General features: G+C 39.8%; 1 protein-coding gene across 1 annotated transcript in view; it reads left to right on the top strand.

Annotated features, from left to right (window-relative positions):
• Nucleotides 1–3989: 3989 nt before the first annotated feature.
• ADAMTS3 (ADAM metallopeptidase with thrombospondin type 1 motif 3) overlaps nt 3990–18790 on the top strand; it is a 232634-nt gene continuing 217833 nt past the window's right edge. Inside the window, exons 1-2 of the mRNA XM_045858021.1 lie at nt 3990–4058; nt 5348–5375. Coding sequence (XP_045713977.1) covers nt 3990–4058; nt 5348–5375 — 97 coding nt within the window. The remainder of the gene's footprint in view (nt 4059–5347; nt 5376–18790) is intronic.

The raw sequence follows: 18790 nt of genomic DNA, 5'->3' as shown, positions 1-18790 counted from the left end.
GAAACTACAAAGGATAGTTTGAATGTAAAAATTCCTAACAAAGTGAGTCATGGTGGTAGTCACGTCCTGGGCTACAGCTTCCTTGGGAAAGGTTAACCTTTACTTTAAGTGAACCTACTTTTTTTTCTTTTCATCTTAGATAACATACCTTTGAAACATCAGAGTAATTTCCTTTTCCGAACCCCTCAGGGCAAAATCCCCACCACCAAATCACAAGACCACAGAACCCTTCATGGTTATCTGGTTCCCTAGTACCATCTCTATGCCCCATAAGTGTTAATTAACTCTCCTGTCCCCACGAATGTAAAAGATGTATGTGTTTCTCTGTTTTGCCTTTTTATCCAATCCCAGAGATTTCCCCATTTTGCTTTCTCCCACCCCCTTAATCTACCACCAGTGGATTTCATGTAACCTTCCCTTCATCTCCTCCTTTTATTGTAATGTGTAAAATAAGCTGCAAAAAATTGCCTTTCTCCAGAGCATTTTCTCCATCCATTGAGGTTTTGCTTTCTGGCAACTGTCACCAGTTTGGCTCATGTAAACTCATAAAAATTCTCTATAGGTTGGGCATTTCTCATGTTAACACTATTTAAAACATAGTTTGGAAGAAAACATACTATAAGCATTGGTTTAGCATTTTTGTGGAGCATCTATTAGCATTTTCTGTACTGTTCTTTGCCTTGTGGAAAGGGAAAAGGGTGTTACAGACTGAAAAACCAAGACAAGTAAGTGTGTGGACCTGAGTGTGGGAAACAACACAGTTGCTGAGGCAAGTTCATGTGCAGGGGACAGCAGGGCAGGGGTCTGACACAAGGCAGGCAGGTAGGGGTAGTTTGTGGAAGGAACTCAGTGACTTCTTTGCTTTTGATTACCAACATTATCTCTGGTAAACTAAACATTTATTTTAGCTGTTTATATTATCCTACCTCTCTTAGAACTTTCCCTATTTCATTACCAGTGAGCCATCTGTACCTATGCCATACAGTTTCATTTAAAAAAAATTCATTTCAGCCTTACTGTGTTATTTACATGCAAGATTATGTTAATCACCATGAACATTTTGTGAAAGCAATATCATTATATTGATTTTAGAGTTAAGAAAACTGAGGTTGAGTCTGCATGTGAATCTTACCTATCTGACTCCAACTTCATTTTAATTTCATAGCCTTTGTAATAGTGTTTCCCCAGGAATGTTCCTTGTAGGATAAAGCGTGAGACAGAAGCAATCTCTGGTCACATCAGTGAGAGGACCAAAGAGCACTACATGTCCCTCTGGAGGAATCACAACATACTTAGGATATTAAAGTTTTTATGAAGTTCTGAAAAAAAGAAATTAATTTCATTTTGTTTAGGTACTTCACAAACTTTAGCTGACTGTCAGTGATTTAAAAAAATAACAGCATTTCAGGGCATACTTTGAGAAACTTTGTCTTAGACTATATCAGGAGATGCTTATTAATCAGAACTCAACTCATCTAGAATCCAAGCAATGGAAACCTTATCATATACTCTCAAGTCAATGTTTGTCAGAGTGGGGGTAATGACTCATTAGGTTATAAAATTAATGAAGTGGATCATGACCAGTATTTGAGAAAATAAACCCCAAACAGGAAACAAATAGGATAGAAAGTATCAGGGTTGTTGCATGTATAAGTATTGAATCATGACCATTTTACTGGGTCACAATGAAACTACATTTCTTCCTATGGTCATGGCCAAAAATGTCTAAAGCCACTGGTTTCACGAAAGCACATTATTATGTCAGAAAATATGTGATAACAAATGTCTGAACTTTGTAAAACTAACACAAAAAGGACTATTGTAATGCCATAGCTAAATATAGTATATGTTATTACTTAGAATTAGAGAATTTTAGAGCTGAAGTATGTCATAGGGAAAAACCAAAATAGAGTTTTAGTGACTTGTCAAGGTCAGAGAGCTGTTAGCTGGGCCTACAATCCAGGTGTTCTGATTTGTATTCTAACATTGTTTTACTTGTTAGTGTAAATTGATACAATGTTTATTTAGAGAGCATGGATATTATTTATTTAATGAATAAGCAAACTAAGCACAAAATCAGCAAATCACTCTTGGATAGTAAGTCAATGACAGGTTGCAAAAGTGCTGAAGGCTTTAATTAAAGGAAAAAAGTAACAGAGATACTGGAGTGCTGGGATCTAATTATAATTACAACTAATAACTAATTAACATAATACCCCTTTTTACTAGGTGGGGCCATTCAATTATCTGGTTTCTCATTTGCATGTTTAAGTGTCCTGTATATATGATTTTGACGAAACAAAACACATCAGTGAGCACAAAATCTTGCTTTGGGAAGTCAAGATGCCACCGTTAAATAATAAATCGACGCATAGGAAGCCCTCCAAACTCACACTTAAAAAAAAAAGAACTATGACTTAATGGAAGTATCCCTTAGCAAAACAAACATTAGCTTCTACATATTTTATTTCAGGTAGGCTCCTGCAAGACTCTCTGCAGTTGAAGTCACAAAGCTAATGGTATAATTTGTGCCTAATCATTCCTCTTTCATGGTTTGTTTTTGGGAGTGAGTATTTGTTAGAAGCTGGTCAGTGATGGTCCAAGATATGTGCGGTCCTTTTCCACCCCTCTGCTCCCTGGAAAGCACCCTCAGGAGACCACCCCAAGGGAGTGGACCTGGGTTTGGATTCCAGCAAACTCATTTCCCGCGGGCTCTTGAGCCCAGGTTGGTGTGATCTATTGCCTGGAAGCGCTGGGCCACAGGGGGCAGAAATCATCTGATAACTTAATCTTGGGGAGAGGAAGAGACGCTGAGGCCTGTGTACTCTAGTGATAAACAGAAGCAGCCAGTGAGTCAAGGAAGAGACACAGTATCTTTTGAAATCAGTATAAACGAATGATGCATAAACAAGAACTTAAAGGGGGCAGGGACCACCCCCACCAAATGGGGGAGGCGACTGGCGTCTGGAGGGGTGATAGCCAAGCCCTAAAGACCTGGAAGTGCCAGGGGTGCTCACCGGTGACAGGGCAGGCTGGACGAAGTGAATGTTGTAAAGCCCAGGACCCTTCCTCTTCCTATAATTAACTCAAGCCTGTCCCACCACTCGGGACTCTTTGCTGCCCCGGACCTCCCCTTCCCCTGCCCCTCTCGCAGGGACAGTGAGGATCCGGGTTTTTGGGTCGAGCACCGACCACCCAAGCCCCCGTGCGGTTTCAAACCCGGACCTTGCCTGCGGCCGCTGGCCCGCGGGGTCCCTCTTCTCCTCCCCGTCCTCCCGCGAGCGCCGCCGCGGGCGCAGGCAGGGGGCGCGGGCCCGGGCCCCGCGTGACGTGGGCACCTCCGCGGGAGGAGCCGCCCGGGGGGCTCTGGCCTCCTTATTAGCACCCTGCGGGTCGCCCGCCGCTAGCAGACGGCCGCCTAACCAGCCACCAGAGCCGGCGTGCGGCCCACCCCTCCCACCTCCTCCGCCTGCCTCCTCCTCCTCCCCTCGGCTCCTCCCGCCCCCACCTCCGTGTGCGCGGCGGAGTCGCCCTCTCCCTGCCTCTTTCTCCCGCTCCCGCTCGCTCGTCTGTCTCGCTAATACTTCCCCCTGCTGTACTCCAGGGGACCCAAGCATTCTCCGCTCTAACCTTAGGGACCAATGGTGCTCGAAAAGCCTAGAAAAAGCCGCTCTGGGCAGAGGTAGTGGAAGCCCCAGTCCCTTCCCCCCTCTCCCGGCTCAGCCCGTGCCGGGCTCGCAGCACCTTCTCGCTCCTGCTCGCTCCGTTTGGGAGGACGGGGTGAGAAGGTGAAGTGGAAAGAACTGCAGAGCAGAGGGGGCCAGTCTCAGAGCTCAAATTTCATTTTCATTGAAGCAAAGCACAGAAGATCCGTTTTTTAAAATTCTGCATTTTTTTTCTTTTTAATTTTTTTAAAAGAAACTTATTTTGGGGGGGTGTGCTCTGGGCACTTGCTTTGCCCAGTAGTTGAAAAGTGAACTCGACTCGTGATGGTTCTCCTGTCACTTTGGTTGATAGCAGCCGCTCTGGTACAGGTTAGGACTTCAGCTGATGGACAAGTAAGTGGAAAATAATAATAAAAAACTCAAACCCAACCTTTTCCCGAAAAAGTTCCTCCCCTCTTTCCCCTCCTCTCTTCCCTCCTCCCCCTCCCACCCTTCCCCGTTATCTTGCGCGTTCAGGAACGAAGTTTTGAGGGCTGGGCGCAGCGCGCGCGGGGCTTTTTGGGGTGGGGGGTTGAATTGCACGAGAGGTTTTGACTTGCTCTCCCGGAGCCCCGGCTTGTCACACCTAGGGCCCCACCACTTTGCGGCATTCGTAATAATTAATGGTGACAAACTGCAGCCCATGAGCATCCTCGCCGGCCCATCTGGGCTTCCCCTTTCCGGAGGGCAGTCTGGGCGCTTCAATGAAGTTCTGGACCTGGGACCGGGATCCCAGGGCTCTGGTTGCTGCAGTGGAGTCAGCTTCGCGGGGCTTTTCTCTTCTCACTGACTCACAGCTTTTTCGGGCAGCCGGAGGCGGGGGTTTCAGGAAGTCCTTGAGTCGGACAGGGAGCGATCCAGCAGACACGTGTCCTGGGAGCTCTGCGGCGGGGCTGGGGTTTGACAGTTGGGGAGGGGGCTGGGGACGTTTCCTGCCCTGCATTTTCCTGGGCACAGGCTGGAGGCGCCGGCTGCTACTCTCCCCTCCCCCTCTGCACAGCTCCTCCTCTTTAAAGCAGAGTGCAGCTCTGTTTCTTTTTGGCCCAGCCCCCACCCTTCGGAGACTCAAGGTGAAGCTCGATGCTCTCAGAAGAGTCCTTCAGAGGCTGAGCTGCAGGAGCCCAGCCATTTGTAGCAATTCACATCAGCACAGGGCTGGTGGGGCTTTGGGTAGAGAATGTGTCTGTGAGTTTCTGTAGAATCTCCGGACTGCCTGGTCTGAACATAGGGTACAAAGTATAGAATTGCCTAGTCTTGACTGATAAGTCAGCCCCCCCTCCTTTAAGGCTTCTTTTCACACGTGTAGTATAGAGACTGTTTTCTGATCATGACCCAGTATCTGGAGTTTTCAGAGAAAATACTGAGTGCCAGTATTTAATTTTGCTAACTTCATAAATATGTAGTTAAAATAAAAATGGGCAAACAATTCGCTGCTCTGAATTGTTACTGATTTGGCTCTTGCTCACTGTGCAAGAACCTTCTACAAACCCAGGTGCAGCCTTTAAAAGGCACCAATCCCAGTATCCAGCATCTCCTGATTAGCTAGCTCCTGAAAAGCATTAATGGTAGAAATAAAACACACAGGGTGATAAGATGAAACCCAGTAACGGTTTCTTTTTCTTTCTTTCCCCCCACCTTTCCAGGCTGGTAATGAAGAAATGGTGCAAATCGGTAAGACTTGCTCTCAGATGTCACACTTATCTTAGCAGAAAGTAGGAAATGAAGTAAGCTAAGCAAAATATTATTTCTGAAACTTCTCCTGTGGTTAAAAAAATTAATTTGTGGCCCTAGCTGGTGTGGTTCAGTGGATTGAGTGCCGGCTTGTGAACCAAAGGGTCACTGGTTCGATTCCCAGTCAGGGTGCATGCCTGGGTTGCAGGCCAGGCATCCCCAGTAGGCCTGGGTTGCAGGCCAGGGGGTGCTCTAGAGGCAACCACATGTTGATGTTAAAAAAACTGGTTTGTAGCCTACGAATATTTCTGTTGTCTTCCTTTTTCTGAAGGAGAATCCTGTGTTCCTCAGGGTGAGTTAGAGTAAAAAGCCTCCTGCAGTTGGACTTTTCAAGGATCATTTTATTACTGTCTTTGGACAAGCCACTGGTAGGTTCTAGGACTGCAGTGTAGGGCTGGAAGAAGACATGGAGATAAATAAAATCAGATCAACCTGTGTGGCCTTAGGAGAAGCACAACTGATTCGAGCACAAGACAAAGTGTAAGAATGCTACAAAGAAGGGAAGAATGAAGTTCAGAGGATGGAAATTTTTCTCTTAAAAATTTTCCAGTTTTGAACAAAACCTCTGATGAATCCCCTTATTCTGTCTACTTTAAAATGATTCCCTTTTGATGTGCAAGATACTGTTAGGCCTTTTGCAAATAACATCGAAAGCCCCAGTATTACCTGACACTGTGGTTATGATTCCCATTTTATGGGTGAGGACACTGAGGCTCAGAGAGTGTAAGTGACTTGTAACGGATTGCTGCAAAGTCTGTGGTCTTTTTTGGACCTGTTTATAAAAATATATTTGTTCTGCATTCAGAGACTGAAAGTCATCTGGCAAGGAGCCATGCTCCACTCAAAGCCTTTTTACACCCATTTAACTTGTGTTACTTTAAGAGATAATTTTTCTTTTTGGCAGAGTATTAGTCTGTGTAAATTCTGTATTTGTCAAGTGATATTGTAAAGTCATCCTTCAGACGAAGAGTTTTTATTACTGCAAACATAGTTACAAGTCATTGCCCATGTACTGTGTGCCAGGCAGTGCTGATTGCTTTTTGTGCATTATGTCATCTAATTCTTGCAACCAAACTATACATTATGGACACTATTGTGCCATTTTAGACTTAAAGAACATGAAGTTTGACAGGTTACATATTTATCTGCTGCAGTGCTTAGTGGAAAGCTGGAGGGGTGTGTGGTTTAGGAATTCCGTACTTGTAAACTAATGGGTGGACCCCAAGATCCAGCTCCAGATTAACTGTATATCTATATGTAGTTGTGTATCAGCCTTCCTACTCACTGCTTAACATGGTTGGAACAATTCCCCAAGCTTAAACCTTCATAGTAAGAGCAGCACAGAGGGGGAGAGAATGATAGAGAATTGCATTCAAAACACAGAGTCTATAAAGAGACATTTGTCATTTGTAGCTGATAGCACTCAGCCATCAATATATATTTTTTTAAAGAAGGATTTTTTTTTAACTAATTCCCAAACTAGTTGGGGAAAGAAAGCAGTCTTACTTTTAGTACTTAAACATTCTTTTACTGAAACATCCCAACTTTTCAATATGTAAATTAAAAAACCCTTTTAAGGTAATCCATTCCACTGAAGGAAAAAGAAAAACTATTGCTTTGATTAAATTTTCAGATAGAATCATCATGCTGTCATGTAAGACACCTGGGTTAGACTTTGGTCCAGTGCTTTTGTTACTACAAATTTCTTCAGTGGCCCTTTTCTGCAGGGAAGAAAGTAGTATGAGTGTGCTTAAAATTTGGTAGGAGGAAGGTGAGTAACAGTATGAAAGAGTGGAGGGCAGGGTGCTCTTAGGTTGCGTTGCTGGAGAGTTCCTTGCTCCCAAGTTCCTTAGCTTGTTGGGATTTCTCCCCTTTATTAATATCATTCTAATTTACCATTGTCAAGTGGAGTGAAGTGAAAAAAAAAGATAGAACTAGATTTTGACTCAAGTCTTGTGATACCAAAAGTGTATGATTTGAAAGTATGTTTTTTAAAAGTTTCATGTACAATAATGAGGTTTCTCTACCCCCTCCCCATGTGTAAAGGAGTTGCTAATAGGGAGGTTTGGTAAGAAGCAGACCTCTAAAATAATTAACTTTCTATCCAATAATTGATTTAAAAGTGATCTTATGAAACTGCCCAGAGGTTCTATTTGATCAGTTGTGTAATTAGGAAGACTAATAAGCTTTATAGAATTAATCAATTTATATTTGTTGCTAGAGAAAATTCCATGGCTCTGAATAATCTCTGGATAATATAATGTCTCAGGAAGAGAGCAATATAAATTAGTGACAAGGTGTAAATTATCAGGAAGCTAAATTTTAAAACAACTTTCTACTGAAGTATAATATGCATGCAGGAGAGTGCATGTAAGTGTATACCTTGCTGATTCTTCATGAAGGAGACACTCCCATGTACCTGGACCAATAAGGAGAACATTACTAGTGCTTGCGCCCCTGTCCCCTCATGAAGGGTAACTACTCTCTTGACTTCCAACAGCATCAATTAATTTTTCCAGGTTTTGTTGTGTGTGCTTTTTATACATGGAGTCCTACAATATGTGCTCTTTCATATCTGGCTTAGGAAACCAATTTTTAAAAATATATATTTGATATGCTTCTATAGACTACAAAGGCTTTTATTTATTAGGTTGCCCAAAAAGTTCTGTCTCTTGGCTCTAGTAATGCTTAGTTGTCATAAACTTCATTTGAAACACTTTTGTTAGATTCTATTGTGACAGCTGTCATATCAGTGTGCATTTAAAAAACATTAAAATTGGTGAGTTTTTGTGAAGCCACTTCAATATTGAATGTAGAAGAAAATATGCAATAGTTTTGGTGTATTATCCTTTATTACTTCCAGAAAGGTGAAAAAGCAACTGAGATGCAAAAAAAGATTTGTGCATTGTATGGAGAAGGTGCTATAATGGATTAAATGTGTCAAAAGGAGTTTGTGAAGTTTCTTTGTACTATTGACATTTTAGCCAAATAATTCTTTGCTGTGGGGCTGTCTTATGCATTGGAAGATGTTTAGCAGCACCCCTGCCCTCTACCTACTAGAAGCCAATAGCAAGAGAGAGCAGACAACTCAGAATATCCAAATCAATAAAATTATTGGTGAAAATGAAAAATATGTCTTCTATTTTACATAAAAAGCTAAAAGGAGTTTTTGGCCAACCCAAAAGATAGAAAGAAGGCAGTTTGTCATGGGGGCAGGAAAGAGTATGTATAGATATATCACCTATATAGTGCGTTATGGGGATATTGCTTCTTTCCTTCTCTTTCTGCCCAGTGGGAAAATGCCCTCTTTTTGTGTAGGCAAGTATGATTTGCCCTAGAGAAAATGGTCAAATAAGTTTTGAACTGTGACCTAGTTCTCTCCTCCTTTATCAACCAGGGAAGAAACACCTACCTACTTCTTTATACCTGTATATACTTACATACACCCATCCACAAGCACTTACATGCACGTGTGAATGTATATGCACTGTGTATATATGTGTAGGTGTGTTTCATGAGGTTATTAACACACTTTTGTGGCATATCAGTTAATTCTTTCATTTCTGACTCAGAATATGGCCTTGGTAGGAGGCCTAGGGTAGCTGTGGGCAGCTGGCTGGCTGTCGTAGTTGGGTAAGCCACATGTGTCACAGAGCTGGCTGTGCTCTGTGATACATGTGGCTTAGAAAATAATCATAGTTCTGTAGAAATTGGAGCATCTGAAAAAGAATTCTCTGAGTCAGTTTATTTCATAAGTGACCATTCTGAGCTTGCCTGAGCATCGTTAGAAGAAATGTCATTGTGAGCCTTTGGTGTCAAGCTATCCTTCTGCCATCACCCCTTCTCCTGGAATTGGGGTGTATTCATCTGTCTGTGCCTATTTCTGCTTCCCAGCTTCAAATTCAATTGCATTTCATTCTTAACAAAATAAAGTTGCTATTCTTGTTCTCTCAAATATACAGTTTACTGAGAAATAGTTTAGTAATTCACTGGTATTTATTTGGTTTTCAAGGATTAGTGTGAGTCACTTCACCTAGTCCTTGGCATATAGTAAGCATTTCCTCTACTGTAGTCCTCATGAGAGCACAGACTTTGTCCTGATGACTGCTGTATCCCTAGTAAAGCAGTAAAGTACATTGTGGGTACTCAAATATTTTTTAAAAGGTTTTATTTATTTCTTTTTAGAGAGGGAAAAGGAGGGAGAAGGAGAGGGAGAGAAACATCGATGTGTTGTTGCCTCCTGGGGGCCTGGCCTGCAACCTACGTGTGTGTCCTTACTGAGAATTGAACCAGTGACCCTTTGGTTCTCAGGCTGGCACTCAGTCCACTGAGCCACACCAGCCAGGGCATCAAATATTTTTTATTCAACGAGTAAATCTAACAAGCGGGGTATAGTCACATTGGGATTTATGTGTGTTCTGAATTTCTTTAAATGCTCTTGTTCTGTGTCACTCTCCAGGTTTAACTGGTCCACGAGAAACAGGGATGGCGACAGTGTCTATACAATTAGTTATTCAGTGTTGTCTGTACTTCTTGTGACTACTCTTTTCACTTCACAAAGCTCAGGGATCTAGGCTTACTGGTTTTTATGCACTTTCCTTTTTGGTACTTCATAAGTATTTGGCAAATTGAACTGAATTATATGCAAGTTTTGAATGCCCACTGACTTCACACTGCAGTCTGCTTGGGACCATTTGCCCTGTTGCTGGCGTTAAGGGAAATAAAATTAGGTAAGATTTAAGTCTATCAATCCGGTTTGTCAGCAGCAGTGCTACAGGGTGTGGTTCAAAGAAGGGTTAAACAGATCCTCTGTAAAATTTAGAATTTTAGCTACCCAAGCCATTATTTTTCTTTGTGATTAAAGATCATGCACTTCACTGCTTTAGCTCCCATCTCTTCACTGAGCATTATAATGGTTAATATTTCTGCTTTAAGCTTCTTAGATGAAGATGTTATTAAATTCAGCAGGTTATCTATCACCAGTAACTTATTATTGCTACTTATCTGAAGTATTTCTTCCACATACTTTCAGTATTTGCCCTTGTCATTTAACCAAATAATGGCATTGCTCAGAAATGTTCAGAAATCTTCAAAGTCATTTCTGCTTCCAGGATGATTATCTAAATATTCTTTGCTTGTGGGTAGCCAACCCAGATTACCTTGGAAATCCATTAGGGACAGTTCCAAATTGTCTGGTAAAATCATGCATGCCTTCAATATGAAGACTTTGGTTGCATCACTTGGACTGGATATATTGACAGTGATGACTGAGATAAAACCCTGATGCTTCCTTAAACAGGATTACAGTACCGGAATCTCAGGGACCCTCTCTCCAGCATCCCTCTACTAGAGATCAGCTTTTACTCCTAAGCTGTGCAATTTCTATTTTACAAATTGTTGAATAATTCCTTTAATTAATGAGTTATCTGCTCTGATTATGGAAGTTTTACATGTGCTTATTGTAATCATCTTCCTTAATTTTTCGCCATTTCCAAGATTTCTGACAATCATCCCAAATATAAAACTACTGTTACCATTTAGCATATTATTCAGTCTTTCCTGAGTATACAGGTTGTATGGTTTTTGTATACCTGTTTTTGTTTTGTTTCATGTTTTAGTATAGTTTTCTGTATCATTAAAAACTCCTTGTAAACATCATTTTAATCCCATCATACTAAAAAACCTCAATTTACGGTATTTGTTTTCTCATGACAGTGAACGTCACTGCACTCTGTTGTCTGCAGGTCCTTACCTGCTGATCAAGTGACTGCTTAGGAGAGAGACCTAGAACCTGATGACTGAGTAAAACCACGTTAACATGATACATTTTAATAAGTGGCATTACAAAAAGTTTGTATGAGCCGAACTCCCACTAGCAATATATGAACATATTTGATTTAAAAAATATTAATTCTACATTAATGTTGTCTCTATTCTTCTTGAAATTTGAATATGATTTTTAAATATTTGATTATACAATCTCTAAAAGAAGGACTGAATTAATTATTTTTCTGGTTATCAAGTACCCAAAGGGATGGCCAATTGTATTATTAAAATGTTTTGTAATTTTACTTGTACTGTGAAAAGATTCATCCTCATCATAGGATAGAGTTTGATACTTGTCTGTCCTTTAGAATGGATAGCAATGCGTGGGAAGAGTTTCCCAGCTTTGAAATCTCTGTTCCCACATGCAATTGATTCATCCTAATTTTCCAAATACGTTTACAGGACTTTGCTGACTAACTGTAAATCCCTGGGAAAGATTTTGTGGTAAAATGTCAGTCTCCTGTTTATAAAGATGATTGCCACAAATTCAGCATGATGAACCTTTATGGCATTTGGAACAAATTGCGAGCAGCATGCAACAGTCTATCTTGTTCTTGAAGTGACTGATAAATCATAAATAATACTTAGGAAATTTTGTAGAAAGTAAATAGGATTAAATCTATGACTCTTTAAATACTGTAGTCTTAGATATTAAATCACATTTCCTATCATTTTCTTCACATATAGTACACATATTTTTATATGCACATACGCAAATAAATAAAAGGAATGATTAAAATTATTATCCATATGATTTGAATTCTCTTTCTTTTATGTGTAAAAACTTCTCTCTGTTACATGTAGAGTCCATTCCTTGATCTTCACCCTACTCAGTATATCCAGTAGAGTACCTATTAGTATTTGTCGCCTTCCCTCCCTTAGATGGTCAGGGGCACAGACTGTTCACCATGTGGTTTAAAACCTTGACTCCACCGCTGTCTAGCTGATGACTTTAATCTCTGAAAGCATCACTGTCTTGTGTGTAACACAGGCATACTCCTACTGCTTACTTTGTACAACTGTAAAGGACTTACACAATTCTGGAACATGGCACGCAAACTAGAATAATAGTACTACTAGTATGTCTTAGTATTGTGCTTTTTAAAAAACACTTTTACTCAGGGAGCTCCATTTCATTCCAATCCCTGCATTTTTGACAGGTCTGCATGACACCACGAGTTTCCAGGGACTTTAATTTTCTGTGCTGTAGACTTGTAAACTATCCAACCACTCAGCTCACCATGTGACAGATCTTTGAGAGTTCTGTTTTCATGTATTATCTTTCTGTTGATAATGAGGTGTTGCTTAATTCATAGGACTGTAGTAGTAGAGGAAGAGAGTTGAGTAAGGAGTGATGCAAGAACAGCTATTCCATATAATTCCACCTGACTTACTTCTCTTCTGTTCACCTTATTTATTAAAATTTCTTCTTTCCATTTCATTGAGAGAAAATTCTTACATTAATTGTGACTCCTTTGAATGCAAGAAACAGGAACCAAGTTGACACTGGTTAGGAAAACAAAATTGGTCAGGTGATCAGAGTCAAGTACAGCTGGATCTGAGAACTCAGAATGATGTCAGGAATCAATCTCTCTCTTAATCTTTGAACTTCCTTCCTTCCTTCCTTCTTTCCTTCCTTCCTTCCTTCCTTCCTTCCTTCCTTCCTTCCTTCCTTCCTCATTTTTCCTCTATGTTCATTTTATCTCACTATCAGGATTAGATGGCCATGTCTATGACGCTCCCTGCCCCCACCAGTTGCTGACAAGAGTAGTGGCAAATACTATCATTAGCAGCTCTAGGCTATCAATCTACCTTTCATCCCACTAGACAGAACCCTTATTTTCTGACAGCTCTAGGAATGTTCCTGGTAGTGCTTTTATTGGCTACCTAGCTTGAGTCATAAGCTTATTCCTGAACCATTCACCGTGGTCAGGGATGTAGTGTTCTGATTGGCCTCAGTTAAGATATTCAACCCTTGACTTATAGGGACTAAGTGTGGAGTGTGGGATGGTTAACCTGAGGGAATATTGGCATGGAGTGTGGGAGGGATGCTGGGGTGGCACACCTGTGCAATAGTGCCACAGATGTAAGGACTTCCCAGCACGCTGCATGGGAACTGGTGGCTGCTGTAAGCAGAATAATGGCTCCAAAGATGTCCACTTCAGAATCTCGGGAACCTGTGAATATTACATTACATGGCAAAGAGGAATTAAGTTTGCAGTGGAATTAAGGATACTGATCAATTGACCTTAAAAATAAAGAGGTTATCTTGGATTATCTAGGGGAAGTTCTTACAAATGAAAGAGGTAGATGAAAGAAAGATAGCGACATAAGAAAGACGTGGTGGATGTTGCTCGTTTTGAAGATGGAGGAAGGGAACCACGAGTTAGGAAATGCAGGTAGCCTCTGGAAGTCGAAAAAGGCAAGCAAACAGATTATTACTAGAGCTTCTAGAAGAAATGCAGCCCTGCTGATACCTTGATCTTACCCTGTGTGACTAATTTCCGACTTTGACCTCTAGAACTATGGCATAACAAGTTTGTGTCATTTTAAGTTACCAAGTTTGTGGTTATTTGTTACAGCAGCGACAGGAAACTAATCCAGTGGTCTTGTGGACTGTCCCAGTTTCTCATACTTTTGTTAAACCATGAGTCAGAGTGTTTTAGAGTTGGAAAATATAATTACCACAAGTAATGTTTCAGTGAAAGTCTTTAAAAATGCTATCCGCATTTCTTATCTGTCATATTTTCCCCAGCCTTTGGCCCTGGAGACAAATGCTGATTTTCCTGGCTTTAAATTCTGTACTCAAATTAGCCTTTAAAAGTATTATATATCAACCAATTGTAAGATGTATGAGAAGTATTAATTTTTAGAATGCCTAATATAGCTCTTGAGTCTGCAAGATGATAAATACAGCCAGTAGAAGTGCTTCTTTAAAAACTAAGATTGGAATGTTAAAATTTTGGCATTTGGGCCTCACTTAAAAAAATAATTCTCTTCTACTTGTTATCCTATTATTGATTATTTGACTATCTTTAGACGTAGCAGAAAAGAAAAATACTTGCGGTTTTTTAAAACTAATATTTTTCTTCAGGCTTTTAAAGTTTCCTGAAAGATCTTCTCTTACCTGATTTCATATTCTGGAACAGTAAAGAATGAGCTGTTCTTTCCTAAACAACTCTCTTGAACATAAACATTGTGCAATTGCAACAGTTGTTTACAAAAACCCAGATTACAAAAATGAGAAGAATTTTTAAGTGTACAACTCTTTGTTCTTTCTTTTTAAAAATTTTATTAATATGTATTTAATTTTTAAAATTTTGTTGTTGTTCAATTACAACTGTCCCCATTCCCTCCCCATTGTTCTCCTCTGTCCTGCCCACCAGAATAATCCTCAAAACACCTTTTTGTTTTTTTCCTGAAATAGGTTGATAAAAGCTCTTTGTGAAAATGGGTTTGCAACTAAAAAAAAAAAAATCAAAGAATTTCTCGACCTAGAGGAGATGAAGTGAGGACAAAGAATCTGGCTGTATTCAAAAGTTCAGGCTGTGTCACAATTAATTTTTAATTGCCTTCCAGAGAAGATGTGCCCCCTTCTCTGTTAGTGTTTATGGCCTTGGTGAGCCCTTTGGCGTGTGGTGCCCTTTTTGAGGTCCACTCTTCACCCCGCTCACATCTTTCCTGGAGCAGCTGGCTCCTGTCATTTCTGATGAAAGTCATTTTCTTTCCTTTGGCTCGGGATTTGGAAATGTTTTTGTTGGAGCTACTTCTTTAGCAGATCTTGAAAATGCTTATTTGATTTTATTCTTGTGGCCAGATTGTTGCATACTGAGAATTTATACCTGATAAAGGAAATTGCTTGTGTGAACTGCCTTTTCATAATAGAGCAATCAGCCAATTCTTGGGAGGGGAATCCCAGTCTCTGGGTTGGCTAATGGAGCCTGGGTTGTGACAGCCAGCCTGGACTTGAGACCCTGTGTTGACATGCAGTCTCTTTTAACCATATCAGAAACATGAGGCAGGGTTGGGGATAGAGGGGGGACAGAGGCCTGAGGGGTATTGGGATGGAAGGAATCTGAAACTGACTTCATGCTTCTGTAGCTCTAACTAGAGGACGATGATGGTATGGTGGTGATAACATCAACTAATTTTTCATTTTTTGAAATGGTATTAGGCAGCCCCTGTATGAGACTTACCTCATTTGATTCCTATTATTATCCCTGTTTTACAGATCACTTCTCTGAGCTTTACTTTTCATAACTTGCTTGCAGGATACCAAAGAGTATATCAGTTTGAAACCAACCAGGTTTCAAACACAGTGCTTCCTGATTCCAGACCTTTAGTGCTCAGCCATCATACCTTACCCCCTTCCTTGCCTGGGATGAAAGCCACATTGCAGCAATCATGGTATACCAATAATCTGTGTGCCTGGGATGCCTTTGGAATTATTTAGATCAGCTAAAGATTGCTGTTAAATATGGGAGCTTTGTGCTGCAGTCACTCCAGGTCTTCGTGGTGTTGATTGTACTACTGAACACTTTTGTTCTCTGAACTGTCCCGTAGTGTGGTTTTTCCAGATGTGCTGGGGACCTCTAGTATACCTCAAAGATAGTTGTGTATCTTTCTACAACATACCTAGAAAGATACCAAACTTCCTGTCCTCAGCTGTATGCGTATGTGACTGAATGCGTGAAGGAGTTAGGAGGATCCCAGAGCATGGGCCACAGTGTTATTCTGTGAGAGCCCTCCCTCCCAAGAATTCCCACTTCCAAAAATAATCATTGATTTCGTTTTTCCCTAAAGACTGATGTACAATGGGAACATTTAAACACAGTCAAGATCCCACATGTCTGTCCCAAAGAGCATAAAAATCTCTCCAAGGACAAGAGATAAGCATGTAATTTTCTTCTATAGAGATTTTTATAACTTTTATACAGACAGTGTACGACAGTGAGAATAAGGAAGTTTAGACCAGGAAGGCTATACTCTGGACATGTTAGCAGGAAAGATTTTTTGGAAAAGATGGGGCTTGAAATAAATCGGAGGGGGTGGGTTGAACTTGCATAGATGAAGGAAAGGCAGCAGTTCTTCCACCCTGAGTGGTAAGGTAGAGCGGGGCTATGAAGGCAGATCAGAATGTTGTGGTAGGCTGATAGTCAGATGGTGTTGAGAGGGAATTAGGGATAGAGTGCAGAGGGCCTTAAACATCAAAGTTAAGTTTTGATGTGCTTAAGTTACCTATTCTCTGAATTTCACTTTCTTACTTGTAAAGTGAGAGGGTTTTGTTAGTACATGGTCTTTCAAGCAATTTTTATCCTAAAGTAATGATAGCTACTTATACTATTCAGAGAGAATAACGTGGTAATATTAATGCTTAACATTTACTGAGCACTATGTGCCAAACAGTGTTCTGAGCACTTTAGATTAGGCCATTTAGTTTTTACAGCAATCCTATGAATTAGATACTTTTACCCTTATTTTTACAGATGAGTAGTGATGTGTTAAAGAGTCTTAAGGGACCAAAATCACAAAGATAGTAAGTGGTAGAGGCTAGGCATTTTATTATTTATTTATTTAAAACATTTTGTGTTTTTCAATTATGATTGACATACAATATTAGTTTCAGGTATAAACATAGTGATTAGATATTAAATAACTTATCAAGTGATCATAAATGTAGTACTCATCTGCACCATGCATAATTATTAAAATTGACTGTATTACCTATGCCATACTTTACATCTCCATGACTCTTTCGTAAGTACCAATTTGTGCTTCTTAATCTCTTTCCTTTTTTCACTATTACCCAACACACCTCCCCACAGGGAACCATCAGAATGTTTTCTGTATCTATGAATTTGTTTCTGTTTTGTTTGTTCATTTATTTTTTTTAGGTGCCACATATGAGTGAAATCGTATGGTATCTGTTTTTCTCTTTCTGACTTTTTTCACTCAGCACAATACCTTTTAGGTCCATCCATATTGTTGCAGAGGGCAGGATTTCATTCTTTTGTACGGCTGAGTCATATTCCACTGTATATATGCACCATCTCTTCTTTATCCATTCATCTATTGATGAACATTTAGGTTGCTTCCATATCTTAGCTGTTGTAACTTATGCTGAAGGAACATATGGATGCATATATCTGTTTGAATTAGTATTTTGGGTTTTTCTGGGTAAATACTTAGAAGCGGAATTACTTGGTTCTTATTTGTCTCTTGTGAAAGCCTTTGTTTTAAAGTCTATTTTGTCTGGTATAAGTATTGATATCCTAGCTTTTCTTTTGTTTCCATTTTCATGAAATATATTTTTCTATCCCTTTACTTTCAGTCTGTGTCTTTGGATCTGAAGTGAGTCTCTTGTGAACAGCATATATAAGAGTTTTATTTTCTTATTCATTCAACCAACCTATGTATTCTGATTGGGACATTTAATCCATTTACATTTAAAGTAATTATTGCTAGTTAATTATTGCCATTTTATTATTCACACTTTGTATTTTAGATCTTTTTTTTCTTCCTTAAGAAGTCACTTTAACCTTTGGTGTATTATTGCTCTGGTGGTGATGAACTCCTTTTTAGCTTTTTCTTGTTGGGAAAGAAGCTCTTTTTATCTCTCTCAATTCTAAATGATAGCCTTGCTGGATACAGTAATCTTGGTTGTAGGTTTTTGCTTTTCCTCATTTTAAATATTTTTTGCCAGTCCCTTCTCGCCTGCAAAGTTTCTGTTGAAAAATTAGCTGATATTTTTATGGGAGCTCCCTGTTAGATAACTAACTGCTTTTCTCATTTTGCTTTTAAGATTCTCTTTTTGTCTTTAACCTTTAGCATTTAGTTATGTTATATCTTGGTATGGGCCACTTTAAATTCATCTTGTTTGGAACTCTGTGCTTCCTTGGTTTGTATGTCTATTTTCATCACCAGGTTAGGGAAGTTTTCAGTTGTTATTTCTTCAAATTGGTTTTCAATCTCTTGCTCTCTCTTTTCTTCTGGTACCCTTATGATACAAATGTTGGTGTGCCTGACATTGTCCAGAAACCCAATAAACTTCATTTATTTGGATTCTTTTTTGTTATTGTTTTGCTTTTCTGATTGTGTCTTCTGCTACCTTGTTTTTCAAATTGTTGACTTATTCTTCTGCTTCATCTAAGTTACTGTTGATTCCCCAAGGCATTCTTTTTAAATTTAATTTATTTTTAAGTGTATGTTTTCCATTACCATTTATCCCTCTTATACCACCCTCCCCCCGACAATCATCACACTGTTGTCTGTGTCCATGAGTCCTTTTTCCTTTTTCATTCTGTCCCTCTACCCCCGACCCCCTACCCCACTCTGAGCTGTCAGTCTGCTTGTTATGTATTAGTTTCATTTATTCTGTTGTGGTATTCTTCATTTGTGACTTATTCTTTTTTATGTTTTCTGTCTTCTTTTTTATGATTCTTATCTATTTGTTTAAGTTCTTACTGGTACAAGTATTTTGAAGTCTGCATCTGACATATTGCTTGTCTGCATTTTGTTTAGTGGAGCTT

The sequence above is a fragment of the Phyllostomus hastatus genome, unplaced genomic scaffold, assembly GCF_019186645.2.
Source record: "Phyllostomus hastatus isolate PE091 unplaced genomic scaffold, TTU_PhHast_1.1 phas_scaffold_1674, whole genome shotgun sequence".
In the NCBI taxonomy this organism is placed as follows: Eukaryota; Metazoa; Chordata; class Mammalia; order Chiroptera; family Phyllostomidae; genus Phyllostomus; species Phyllostomus hastatus.
The sequence above is the reverse complement of the archived record's forward strand: the minus strand, read 5'-3'. Positions and strand labels throughout refer to the sequence as shown.